This window comes from Callorhinus ursinus, unplaced genomic scaffold (genome assembly GCF_003265705.2).
Source record: "Callorhinus ursinus isolate GAN/ISIS: 27379988/994484 unplaced genomic scaffold, GSC_fseal_2.0 scaffold4, whole genome shotgun sequence".
In the NCBI taxonomy this organism is placed as follows: Eukaryota; Metazoa; Chordata; class Mammalia; order Carnivora; family Otariidae; genus Callorhinus; species Callorhinus ursinus.
Window position 1 is genome coordinate 61,374,732 of NW_027397066.1, and position 14,431 is coordinate 61,389,162.

The window sequence follows — 14,431 nt, forward strand, 5'->3', positions numbered from 1 at the left end:
ACCAGGTTGTCATGACCTCTTTCACTGAATATTTGACAGGTTTTTGTTTTGGTTTTTTTGCATGTAGACATACCCTATTTTACAGTAGCAGTGGGACAAATTACTCATTGCTTTAAAAAAAAAAAAAAAAGCATTTCCATCACTTTATTATCAGCCTCTCACTCTGATGATTATGTGGCAAAAGTATTTTTAGACCGAGACTATAAAGGCACTGAGGATGAATACTCACAGGAAGTAGCAGCAGGTACCATGTAGCGAGCACTTCTTGTTACGCGGGGGCCGTGTTTTTCATAGTGCTGTATTATCTTTATTTCCACAAAACTGCCTTCACACCTGTATTGCCACATTTTACACTGAAGTCATCACAATGAGTCAGGAGGAGTCAGGGCGAGAGGAGAAGACAAGGCATGCAAGACAAAGGACTGGCCTAGAAAAAGACCTGGAAAAACACAGGGAGCATGTGTACACTGAAGAAAGCTTTTGCCAGAAGTTTGATATTTTGGGATGTAAAACAAAAAGGCCCCTGCCTAAGTCAGAAATTACCAAATTTAGAGGATCGCACAGGAAGGCGACAAATCCCAGACGATGAGGCTGGGAGGCTCCACAGGGCCCAGAAGTCATGGAGGTCACCTGGGGCTCTGTGTGAAAGGCTGAAGAGTGTGGATCTTACTGTTGGGCAGAAGACCCTGGGAGATTTGTTTAACGAACTACAAGCTTATTCATGTGTGACAGAATTTTCACTGGTGTCACTTGCACTTACATATCTGATTTGGAAACAGAAAATATGTGAGTTTTAAAATGTTGTGGAAGGCATCTATTAGTATTTTCAGCAGAGAGTTGAAAATGCAGTTCCCTTCCTGATATACAACAAATTTTCCTAAGGGTGATTTTAAAAAACGGATGCTGGGTCAAGACTGTTCCAAGGCAGAGTACAGCCGTCTGCTAACTTTTGCAAAGTAATAGTTTATTACCTAATATTTAAAGTTATTAATAACCTGAGATATACTTCTAGGCATGAAATTCACCAAGAGTCTGTGGAAACGAGAGTCCCAATTTATTAATAAATATTTTTCAAAATTGAAATTATCCTTTGAGATCAATTCTACTTTAACATATTTTTATATGTATACATCATAGATGACGGATTATAACGTTCCAAGTAAATGTAAGCATTAAGGTATGAAACCCTTTCATTGTCTGGACTTCTGTCTGAACATAACTAAAGAGTCTAATAACTAGAACTTTTAAATTATTTGCCTAACCCTGCCATATCTAATAGGCAAAAATTTGCTTCAACAGATCCCATGATTCTTTATTCTGAAGGCCAAAAGGCTTTGGCTTAGAGACTTAATGGAATATTTCCAAAGGCAAAAAGACTCTGTTGTTTCTCAGAATTGGCCTTCCCCAAGAGATCATTAGCAACACAGATGGGCTCTCAGCTGCCCATTTCTTTTGCTCTTCTTCATTCCTCAAGTTCCAGATTTCTCTGTGGTCTTTCTTTCAGCCTGAAAGATTTGCTTCAGCATTTCTTTTAAAATAGGGTCTGCTGGTGACAGTTTCTCTTAGCTTTTCTTCATCTAAGAAAGTCTTTATTCTGCTGCCATTCCTGAAGGATATTCTCACTGGATATGGGATTCTGGGTTGACTGTTCTTTCTCTTTTAGCACTTTAAAATTGTTGCTCCACCTTCTTGCTTCCATGGTTTCTGATGAGAAGTGTACAGTCATTTAAGTATTGTTTCTGCTATATGCCATGTGTGGTTTTTCTCTGGCTGCTTTCAAAATTTTTTTTCTCTTTCATTTTCAGCAGTTTGATTATGATCTGTGTGGGCCTGATTTTCTTTGGTTTCTCCTATTTGGCACTTACTAGCTTATTGATTCTGTAAATTTATGTCTTTCCCCAAATTCAGGAAGTTCTCAGCCATTATGTCTTCAAATATTTTTTATGCACTAATCTCTCTTCTCCTTTTGGGACTTGAGTACCACAAATATTAGACCTTTTGATATTGCCCCACAAGTCCCTGAAGCTCTGTTCAGGTTGGATAATCTCTGTAGGTCTGTCTTCATTCTGCCAGTGATTTTCTTAATTTCTTAGTTCTCAGTTAGAAAATTTCCATTCAGTTAGTTTTGTTTCAGATTTTATTTGAGAAAGAGAAAGAGTGAGAATGAGGGGATGGAGGGTCAGAGGGAGAGGGGGAGAGAGAATCGAAGCAGATTCTGTGCTGAGCAGAGAGCCTGACACGGGGCTCAATCTCATGACCCTGAGATCATGACCTGAGCCGAAATCAAGAGTCGGATGCTTGCCCAACTGAGCCACCCAGGCATTCCCCATTCAGTTAGTTTTTTGTAGTGTCTGTTTCTTTGCCAACAACTTATGTCTTCATTTCAAGGGTGTTTCTTTTACCATGGAGGAAAGTTATAAAAGCTATTTTAAGGGCCTTGGTAAGCCCAGCACTGAGGTTCTCTCAGGGTTAGCACCTGTTAATGGTCTTCCCCTGGGAACTGCTCATGGTTTTACTGTTTGTGGTTTTTGTTTTTTATATTGGGTAATTTTGTATTGTATTCTTAACATTTGGGGTATTACGTTGTGAGACCCTGAGTTCTATTAAAATCCTCTATAAAGAATGTGGATTTTGTTTTGTTTTGTTTTCGTTTTAGCAGGCAGACTGTTTAGCTTCAGACTACAAGTTCTGTCCCACCTTTGGGTACAGATTCCAATGTCATTTCTGTTTTCAGAGCCTTTGCTGTGTTGTACAGGTCTGTCCCCAAATATGCACCATTCAGAGGTTAGTCTGGGACTTGGGTAGTTGCTTCTATCATAGTGCAGTTCTCAGAGCCTTTGCTGTGCTGCTCTAGTTCTGTCCTACACACATGCAGCTTGAGTCTGAGCCTAGGCCTTATGTCAGTTCGTATACAGAATTCGGCGATCTTCTCTCCAGGTCCCGCCTGTTCAGTATTTCCCCCCACATTCTCTGGCTCCCAGCGGCCTCTTTGCCTGGGCCTCTGGCTGGAAATACAAGTTCTCCTGATTATAGCAGCCCATGCTGTTCTGCATGACCAGGGCCACCCTCAATAAAAGAGAAGAAATGGTAGGCATTCCCCTGACACTCTTCAGGCCAGTGCCTCTGACCAGAAAGAAGGGTTTTTCTCCTGGGGTTTTCAGTGCCTGCGCCATCACTGCAGAGTGCGGCTCAGGGACAGGAGCTACTCTTGGGAACCAGGGCCAGGGGAAGAAAAAAGGGACAGTTCAAACAGGATTTTCCCCACATTCTTGACCTCACAGAGGCCCCTTTTCTGGTCTTCTTGTTTTAAAGGCAGGGCTTTTCTCAGAGTTTTGCTGCCACACCCTGTGTGCAATTCTGCACCGGTCAGAGCGAGAGCATCAAAGAGGGAGGCAGGAAACGAACCCCCGCTCTGGGTCATACTTCACATTTGGCTCCCTACCCCAACACACTGCCGTACTTAACTTGACAGAGCCCCCTTCAGAGTCCAGGGGTGTTAGTTGTGCCAAGTGGGGAGGGAGGCTGCAGTGGGTGTATGCCATCTTGGCCAAGGTCACGAGTTGTTCGCTCTTCCCCTTCCCCAGGACGTACCGGGAGGGAGACAGCTGTGGCAGACTTCCATTTTAGAACAGTCTCTGGCAGCTGTGGGGGTAGACGGGAGGCCGAGGTGGTCGTTGGGAGGCCGTTATAGGAAAGTGAGGGTACCTGTGTAAGGGCAGTTGCAATACGAGCCCTGAGAAACAGATGGGTTTTTAAAAAGTGGGTGGGGGGAGCAAAGTGGGCAGAACCTGGGGACAGATTAGACTTGGAGCATGGTAGAGAGACGAGGGTCAAGGCTGCCTCTCGAGTTCCTGGCCTACATGGCTGTCCTAACGGAAACAGGGAGGTCCTTTAGGGAAGGAGGATGATGGGCTTAGTTGAATTTAAAGAAATTCAATATCGTTTCTTGTGTGTCAGAGATTCCTGATACCCAGCACCAAGAGACCATGCTGAGTAAATAGATCAACTTTCTGATCACAAGCCCTCCTGAGAGGAAATGAATGATAAAGAACCACTCTTGACAGAGAATGTGCCAGAGAACTTTTGAAATGGCAGCTGAGTCCCCAGGATCTTTCTGTTTTGCTCAGGTCACCCAGCAGGGGGTGGAGGTTTGATCCCATTTCTGTCACTGGGACAAAAATCACCCCTGACTTTTCTCTCTTGGATGAAATTCAGCTGAGAAAACCATCATGTGCTACTGCCTAGATCCTCTTCCATTTAAAACCAAAGAAACAACAACAAAGCCTATGGCTGAAATACCTTTATCCTTCTCATTTTTACTAGCAGGAGCCTGAACTCCACTCTGCCCCCAAACGCCAGCCATGGGGCTAGGAGTCCCCAGTTACTCTTACTTGAGATGAAGACGGTCCACCGTCAGAGGCCAACCGTGTTGGTAGTGCCGTGATTGGCCACATTGTCAGCACAAGTCCTTGAGCAGAAGGCAAAGTGGCGTTGCCAGGCAGGGGAGAAATTGAGTATTCCCCCGCAGGGGTCACCCTCCAGCGAGTGTTGTGTGTTGTTCAGCCTGTTGCCGAATCGATGTTAGCACAAAAAGTAATAATTACGCAAATGTGTACAATACTTTTCTATTTCCCGGAATGCTTGTGCAAGCTTTACTGTATTCAAGCCTCATGACCTTCCTAAAAACATTTTAAGGTAGTGATCAAAAAGCCAGGTCGTCTGGCTCTGGCAAGTTAACTTAACCTCTGTCCATCTTTCTTTCCTCATTAGTAAAAGCAGGATAATAATAGTACCTAGCTCATCGGGTTGTTGTGAGTAGTAATCAAATAGGAGAACACTTAAATAGTGCCTGGCACAGAGAAAAAGCTTAATATTTAATTATTAGCTTTAGGCAGGTATTATCATCCCCTTGCTCTGAGTGAGAAAGGAGAGGCCCAAAAGGTCAGGTGGCTTGCCCGATGGTGAGTTTTCTGTCAGAGCCTCTGCTTCTGACTCCTGGATCAGTGAAGTGGGAAAAGGCCCAGCAGGGTTGCTGCAAGCAGATGGTGAGGTGGGAGGGGAGGGTCTGTTAAACTATATATATATATAGAGAGAGAGAGAGAGAGAGAGAGAGAGAGAGAGTGTGTGTGTGTGTGTGTGTGTGTGTGTGTGTGTAGCAACTCACACGGGGTGACCTAACAGTTTACACCTGTTGAGAAGTTAAGGGAATAAATGTCAATGATTTTGCAAATTAAGTAGCTCCTGAGAGACTAGTATGTTACTAAAACAAACCCCTCCAAAAAGACCTCTATCATCTCTGCCACAGCGAATTCTGTAGATAGAAGTTGGCAGGGTTTTGTTTTTTGGTTTTTTGAAGAGGTCTGCCTGGCAGAGAAATGGTTGTTTGGTACAGCCAACTTTCCCTTGTTGCCTTCAGTTACTCACATCCCTTTTAACTGCATTTTTTAAAGCCAAATTTCCATAATTTAAAGGCTTAGAAAATTTTTTAAAAAAATCAAATGCCATCCACATACACACCATTTGGTCCAGGCATGACTGATGTGACTGCTCAGTAACTTACATATCCCAGCCTGGCCATATGTGCTAATACATGACATTACAGCCCAGCAAAGAGCTTTCAGAAATCAGCACGCCACGGAGTGGGTACTGGTTCATCCCACAGGACCCTCCCCACATCATTCCCAGACACTTTGATCTCATTCCATTCCTGCTTACACCATGAAGCCCCCGTGTACACATCAGCTCCCATACAGAGAGGCTTGCGGCTCTGCCCAGCATCGGTGTCTTTGAGAACCAAAACAGGGTGTGGTGCCGAGAACAGACAGAGGATTAGACTGCTGAGCCTGGCCCCCGGCTGCAGTTCAGCTGTGTCACATTCTTGGCCCAGGGCTCGCCCACCGGGCCATGCTTGCTTGGTAGCTACCCTTTCAGCCCTGCTGGCCTGCATCGGAGCCCGAGAGCGCTGGTGAGCGGAGTCCAACAGAAACCCCGCCCAACACGTAAGGGCAGACTTCTCTTATCCGGTCTCTGCTCATTCACAGATTGAAAATCAGCACGCCTGTCCCTTAAGATATCAGCTTCTAAGGCCACGATGAGGATTTTTTTAACGATGCCAATTAAATTATTAACAAAAGTGCTTTGAGTTCCAGAACCAATGACACAATATTAGTTTCCAAAGAAGCCATAGTTCTAGGAATGAAAAAAACACGAGGCCATTACCTTCTTTCCTTTCTACTATTTAGTTTCTTTAAAAGACTTTTCTAGAAACTACTTAAGACGTGAGGTTGAAATGGATCCCACAACATTTGAATAATCAGAGGCCTTTTCGTGAGGCTGGAGTGTAGCAGTGTTGCTGCATAGTCACCTGCTTCTTTGGATTTGGTGTCGCTGGTTTTCTCTGAGAAGGTGCCATCTGGAGACACTGAGAGTGGTGAGCCCAGGAAGTGCAGCCTATAAGTCCTGGGCTGACTTCATGCAGAGGTCAGCCTCTATCTGAAAAGCAGCAGTAACGACGTTTGACTTCTCTTAACTGTGTCCAGCAGGAATGTGGGAAGATGTAATAGGCAGTGTTTATTTTTCCTACTGCTTTCTATCCGAGTCTCCTTGCTCTTCTCTTCTTAGGGATGGATCATCAGACCCTGCTGGGTGTTTTGCTGAAGCTCCTTAGCTGGTTGTGAGCAGGCAAATACGAGAGCTGCCAGCCAGAATTGGTGGGGGTTTTTTTGGAAAATAAGTTTTCCAGGAGAACATAAGGAAAATGAAACAATATCCTCTCCCGCCTGCATTTTTTCTGGGTTCAGACTCCTCCGTTGGGGAGTAATATAAACTGTACAGCTTTTTCCACTACTAAAATTATCCTTGATTGACTCTGTCTTAACTAAACAGCTTGAGGAAAGCCAAAGATGATAAGCCATGATGAGACAGTGTAGCAGATGGGAATATTTTAGTCACCCTTTAGCCTCTGGGATTAGGCAAGTTGAGAAGACAAGCTGTCACCATGAAAGCCGGAATGTGGACATTTCAAGGACATTACGAACCTTACTTAGACTGGAAGACTGGAGTACCTCTATGGCCCAGCTTCAAGATGGGCACATCATGGAGAAATAAATATTTCCCCATATCACTGTGATTATTGCATTTTCTGGTGACAAAGAAATTGTACAGAAAGTCCTCAGGACCCTTCAGTTCTGTGAGCCGAAATTTTTTCTATTTTTCCGCTTTCTTTTCCTTCCTCTAAAAATAAAGATTTGCTCTAACATCAAAAAATTGTGATCATTTTTTACCAAGTTTCCAATTGAAGTCACATGGTTTGGTTTTATATATATGCATAAAATTTTTTTTGAGCTGGAACCATTTAGTGGTTAAAGAAATAGGTTTTAACCAAAAAAAGATTATGTCCTTTCTCCATCTGACTACCTTAGGCTGAGAGAAAAACGAAAGACTAATTTAAAAATCACAAAGTTTAATTTCTCTTACAGCAAAGTAGTAGACATTTAATATAAGTGTAGTCAAACTTGAAACCACTAAGACCTGTACTTCATTCCTTCAATTAAATATATTGGATATTTGTGTTAACTGTTTTATATGTATAGAGATTTGCAATAAAGATGGCAGATTAGGGGCGCCTGGGTGGCTCAGTTGGTTAAGCGACTGCCTTCGGCTCAGGTCATGATCCTGGAGTCCCGGGATCGAGTCCCGCATTGGGCTCCCTGCTCAGCGGGGAGTCTGCTTCTCCCTCTGACCCTACCCCCTCTTGTGCTGTCTCTCATTCTCTCTCTCAAATAAATAAATAAATAAAATCTTAAAAAAAAAAAAAAGATGGCAGATTATATAGCTCAGGCAACTGGAGACCATGGAGTGCAATGGACAGATCATGGGGCTGACTTCTGATAAAGGTCTCAGTGAATATTCACAAGGGTAAATCGTACAAGGTAGTTGCTAAAATCAGGCTGACTTGAGTTTAGGGCAGCCCCACTGACTTGAGTTCAGTGCCTCTTGGCCCATCACCTCACCTAAGTCTGTTTCTTCACCTTGTGTATGTGGATAAAATAGTATCTGCTGCACGATTGTTGGGACGACTAAATGAGATAATCCACCTAGAGTTTTGGCACATAGTAACTGCTCTAGTTACTGTAACTAGCATTAAGATTCAACTCAGCTCTCTGACGTTGGACAAGTCCCTTAATTTCGACTCTTGGCTTCTCTATTTGTAAAACAAGAAATATTTAACCCTACTTGTCTATGTTACTGTAGTGAGGATCAAAAGAGAGCATGTCCTGAAAAGCCTTTCAAAAGTGAGTTAACAAGCTAATTGGGAACACAGAGGTGTATGTAGTATGACAACTGAGAAACATTACGAGGTGACATAGTCAAGCGTTGGCCTATGAGGACTGCATAGATTCAGAGAAAGGCAGTTGTAGACAGGGAAAGGAGAGAATATTGTGGCCTAATGCTGGGGGGCAGTCCATACAGAGTAGGGGACCTTCAGCTGAGCCCTGAAAAGACAGGATGTGGCTGGCAGAAGTCAATCCTCCTTCCACTGACAACTCCACTGGCTAACCTTCGCTGTGTGTCTCCTCTGCGATTACAGGCTGAGCTCATTGGAAGCCTCACCCACAAGCTTGAGGCCCTCCAGGAAGCGAAAGGGAGTCTGCTGATGGACATCAAGCTCAACAATGCCTTGGGAGAAGAGGTGGAGGCTTTGATCAGTGAGCTCTGCAAGCCCAATGAGTTTGACAAGTACAAGATGTTCATCGGGGACTTGGACAAGGTGGTAAACCTGCTGCTCTCCCTCTCAGGGCGCCTGGCCCGTGTGGAGAACGTCCTGAGCGGCCTCAGCGAGGATGCCAGTAATGAAGAAAGGGTAGGTGGCCTAGCGATTTAGTTCAGTAATTTTTCCCTCTGAAGCCACATACACAGAGGGGTGCAATTAAACACGATCCCTTCTCTGGAGAAGATTACGATCTCTTTGGGGCAGAGAGTCCAATGTATAGGTTACCAGGAAACACAGAAGAAGGCATCTTGCATGCCAAGAGGTAACGCTGACACTTCAGGCTCAGGGAATACTTAGGGAAGTAAAAACACAGGTGCGAGAATTTCTTTCCTTCCTTTCTATCCCAGGAAAAAGAAGAGACAACAGCACGGTGGGGGTTGACATTAGAAAAAGAGAGAGGGACAAAGAAACTGTTGGGACTGAGGAGAGGGCGCAGGAACAGGGGCTCAAGCTCCAGGGAATCTGCCGGTGGAGTGCAGGGCTGCAGGCCCTGGGTGAGGATGCACCCTCGTGTCTCCACTGCGCCCTCTGCTGGAAGGAAGAGGACAGGTAGCAACAGGGGTGCCAACACGGTAACATTCAAGTCCTTCATCTTTGCCTGGCACGGTGGGCTTACACACTTTATCTGCGGGCTCGCTGAATCCTCACGACAGGCCAGCACATGATAGAGCCAGGATATGAGGGGTCCTGCTGCAGACCCCACGTTTCATTCACTAGGTTGAATTTAATTCTGTAGTTACGGAGCATTCTTCACCTGCTCATCTTTACCGCAAATACTGGGTGTCTGACGTATGCCACCAGGCTCGTGGGATACAACCGCGAACAAAGCAGCCAGATCCCTGCCCGCAGGGAGCTTACTGAGAGAAGCCAGACAATCAACGGATCTGTAACTATTGTACATACATATTATGCTGGAAGGTGATAAGCACCCCAGCCATCAAGAGGCTTCTTTGCTTTCTGGCTCCTTCTCCTATCTGCAGCTCTCTTTCAGTGCCATGAGGGATTTCCCAATTATTTCTCCTATACATTACATTAAAAGGGAAGATGTCTTTTTTCCAAATAGAAAAGGTCTAGATGGTATAAAGAAACTGACTGAGCATACAAGAACTTTCTGCAGCGGCAACCCCCTTCCTGCACATACCCTCTTCATGAGGCTGTGCTGAGCCTTAGCTTCCTCATCTAGAAATTGCCCAGTGGTGCCTGCCTGTCAAATACCCAGTGCTGTGCATGCTAGGTGATGAACACCAACTAAAATGCAGGCCCCGCTCTCAAGGAACTCAGGGCAGAATGAGGAAAACCAGTGTGGTGGAAGCAGCGAGTGCACCAAATATGCCGCAACACAGTGATAAATTCAGCCACGAAACACTTCTCAGGTGTTGGTGGGAGCCCAGGAAAGACTTGGCACATGCGACACTTGAACAGGGTGTAGGAGAATTTCTTGATTCTACACAGACTAAGAGGGGAGGGCTTCACCATTTAGAGGGAATGTCATGGACAAAGTCAAGAAAGACCATGGCATGTTCTAGAACCATACATAGATGATTGGCGTATCTAAAACAGAGTGATTGCTTGGTTTTAAAAATCACAAGTTACAGGAAGTATTAGGAAAGTGTACAGTCAGGGCACTCACAGGAAGTAGAGGGTTCAGTCAACCGGGGTAAGCAGAGGAAGTTCAATGAAGGTGCGGGAAGGAGTAAGGAGGACCAAGAAGAGATAATGAAGCTCCCTGTTCCTTCCTCCAGGGTTAGCGTCACTTGGAGGAGGGAGTCCTTAATTAGAACTCTGTGTCTGTCCTACAGCACTGAGGCCTTGGTGAGCTAATGTAGCCCCCACTACCTGGCAAGGAAGGAGCCAGAGATAGGGGCCTCAGGTTCCTTCTCCCTCCCTCCCTCCCGTCTCCTGCCCATGACTCCCGTTGGCCAAGCCCAGAGGGAAGGGAGCCCAGTTGGTGCAGCCTGCACCGTTCAGCTTCCTTAGACACAGAGCAGGGCTGAGAAGAGTGGATCTGGAGGGCCAAGCAGTATCCAGCACAGAAAACAGTCACAAAGAACTTGTGGGTTATACTTTATAGATAGGACTTTAGCCTGTAGGCCAGAAAGAGCCATAAACTAATTTTATGACCTAATCTGCCTGGGGAGCAGTGGGACTTATGCTAAGAGTATAGCCAGAAGGAGTTAGGCTGTTCGTTTAGGCTGTTGTCATAGGGATAGAGACTAGGGAGTGAGAGAGTGAGTTTGAATTAGTAAGGCGTGCTAGCTGAGGGGAACAGGAAAGCAGAAACTACATTTCCGTTTCCTGTTTGGCCACTGGGGTGGATGCCACAGGTATGTGAGAGAAGGAACACTGGTACAGTTTTAGGGGAAGAGAAGCTGTTCCAGAACGAAATTCAGCTCAACATTTAAATGTACACACACACACACACACACTCTTGAATACAAATATGTGCATGCTCCCATGCAAAATACATCCATAGTTTTTATAATGATTAATCTTAAACTGAAAGTATAAGTAGAAATGAGGGAAGGAAGAATAAGTGGCTCAACGAATGCCAGTTGTAGGATAAAGGTCATGGGGGGTGGGGGGATGGGAGAGTGTGTATCAGGCTTCAACTGAATCTCTAATTTTTGTGTTTAATCTGAAGAAAATATGATAAATGCTCCTGTTAAGAACTGGCACAGTTAACGATGGGTACACAGGTATTCTACTATTCTCTATACATTTCTAATGTGCAAAATATTTCATAATTTTTTTAAAGGTGAGGAAAAGGTTTTCACTTTTTAACTTCTCTACAGTATTTTGAAAGGTGTCTTCATTCAGATTCAGTCCCTAAGGGTTTTTTGGTTTTTTTTTTAGTTTTATTCAAATTCCAGTTAACATACAGTGTTATATTAGTTTCAGATGTACAATGTAGTGATTCAACAGTTCCACACATCACTCAGTGCTCATCGTGACAAGTGCGCTCCTTAATCCCATCACCTATTTGACCCATCCCCACCCACCTCCCCTCTGGTGACCATCAGCTTGTTCTCTACAGTTAAGAGTCTTCTTGGTTTGCCTCTTTTTTTCTCCCTTTGTTTTTTGTTTCTTAAATTCCACATGAGTGAAATCACATGGTATTTGTCTTTCTCTGACTTATTTTGCTTAGCATGATACTCTCTAGCTCCAACCATGTCATTGCAAATGACAAGATTTCATTTTTTTATGGCTAATAATATTCCATGGTGTGTGTATAGATGAATGGATAAAGAAGATGAAGTGTGTGTATATTGATGGACACTTGGGCTGCTTCCGTAATTTGGCTATTGTAGATAATGCTGCTATAAACATTGGGGAGCATGTATCCCTAAGGGGTTTTTGTTCTTGAGAGAAAGTGCATGCAAGGGAGTGGGGGGAGACTTCAGCTGGTGGCAGGCAGAGGGAGAGGGAGAGAAAGAGAATCTTAAGCGGGTTCCACACACTAGCGTGGAGCCATACATAGGGCTCAATCTCACAACTTTCAGGTCATGACATGAGCCTGAGCTGAAATCAAGCATTGGACACGTAACGGACTGAGCCACCCAGGCACCCCTAAGGGTTTTCTTTTTCCTTTTTTTTTTTTTTTTTAAGATTTTATTCTTAAGCAATCTCTACACCCAACATGGGGCTCTAACAACTCTGAAATCAAGGGTTGCATGCTCCACTGACCGAGCCAGCCGGGTGCCCCATGTGGTGTTTTTTTCTGATTAGGGGAAGGAAGCCATGAAAATGGAGATATTTGTAAGATAAACTTATAACTTTGTAGCTTTTCCCCTGGGCATTATTATGTAAGATCTGACAGGCTAGTTCAAGGGAAGTTAAGGTAAAGACACATGGTCTGTGAACTTTTCATAAGCCTACATATGAAATAAGATTAAAGATATACCTCTTGATTTTCATTTTAATGTTTCTCACTTTGGCCTTAAAAGTCTAAATGATTAAATATAAAATGAAAAAAAATTTTAATGACATTCATTATAAGTCAACATGTTGCATAAAAAGCCATGTTAAAGATTATAAAGTAAATTAGCCCTAAAGATAACATGCTACCTTACCATTGGATTTGTATAAGAAATGCTCAGAATATGGGGCACCTGGGTGGCTCAGTCGGTTAAGTGTCTCCTTTCGCCTCAGGTCATGATCCTGGGGTCCTGGGATCGAGCCCCATGTCTGGCTCCCTACTCAGCGGAGAGCCTGCTTCTCCCTCTCCCTGCCACTCTGCCTACTTATGCTCTCTCTATCCCTCTGTCAAATAAATAAATAAAATCTTTGGGGGAAAAAAATGCTCAGAATATGAAATCGCCATTATTGTTAAATAGAATTTCTCTCATGTTAGATTCAGAGGCCTGAAAACTAGAAACAGATTTCTTTAGATATGGGAAATATGACATTCCCATTGTTATTTGTGGATCAGGGCAGAGGTTCTCAAACTTGAGCTGCAGAAGAATCACCTGGAAAGCTTCAACCACAGCTTTCTGGGCCCCAAGCTTTATATTCAGTAGGTGGAACAGGGCCTAAAAATTAGCATTTCTATGGTCCCAGGGTCCTGGGATTAAGCCTGCTTCTCTCTCTCCCTCTGCTTCTTCCCCAGCTTGTGCATGCTCTCTCTCACACTCTCTCAAATAAATAAAATAAAATAATTTGCATTTCTAACAAATTCCCAGGAGATGTTGCTGCCGGTGGTCCACACTTTGAGAAACGCTATAAATGTAAATACTTGTAAATGCTCAAGGTAACTTAAAGATTGGCCTTTTTTTTTTTTTACCCCCTTCAGTTTTTTTATCATGGTAAACTACACATAACCTAAAATTTGCCTTCTTAGCCATTTTAAAGTGTTCAGTTCAGTAGTGCTAAGTATATTCACATTGTTGTGCAACTGAGCTCTAAGAACTTTTTCTTGCAGAACTAAAACTTTATATCCATTAAACAACTCCATTCACCCCTTCCCCGCAGCTGTCAACCACCATTCTACTTTGTATCTCTATGCTTTTGACTACTCATATAGGTACATGTAACCCCTAAGTACTTCATGTAAGTGGAGTCACTGATTGTCCTTTTAAATCTAGAAGCCTCAAGTCAAGCTTTTACCTCATCCAATTTATGTCATCTCTCTTAAAGCTGCCATGTGACTTGACAAGTTAGAGATCTATGTACATGTAACAGAAGGGTAATAAACTGATTTTCAAAAAGAGTCTGTCTCCTTACTCCAGAGTGACAACTGAAATAGAAACTTGGACTTTTCACAGCCTGGAAAAGGTGTCTCTGCAGACAGTTCCTTCCTCTGCCTTGTCCTTTGCTGATCTGTTTGTTTCGCCTTGGCAGAGCTCTCTCGATGAAAAGAGGAAGGTCCTGGCTGGGCAGCATGAGGACGCGCGAGAGCTCAAGGAGAACCTGGATCGAAGGGAACGTGTGGTGTTAGACATCCTGGCCAACTACCTCTCAGAGGAGCAACTCCAGGATTACCAGCATTTTGTGAAAATGAAGTCAACACTCCTCATTGAGCAGCGAAAGCTGGACGACAAGATCAAGCTAGGCCAGGAACAAGTCAAGTGTCTGCTGGAGAGTCTCCCCTCAGATTTCATTCCCAAGGCAGGGGCCCTAGCTCTGCCCCCAGACCTGGAGAGTGAGATGGCTCCTGCTGGG

At 44.0% G+C, this 14,431-nt stretch overlaps 1 protein-coding gene across 1 annotated transcript in view; it reads left to right on the forward strand.

The window, feature by feature from the left end:
- SHROOM3 (shroom family member 3) overlaps window positions 1–14,431 on the forward strand; it is a 192,516-nt gene that overhangs the window by 176,786 nt on the left and 1,299 nt on the right. The window contains 2 exon segments of the mRNA XM_025887670.2: window positions 8,591–8,863; window positions 14,111–14,429. Coding sequence (XP_025743455.2) covers window positions 8,591–8,863; window positions 14,111–14,429 — 592 coding nt within the window.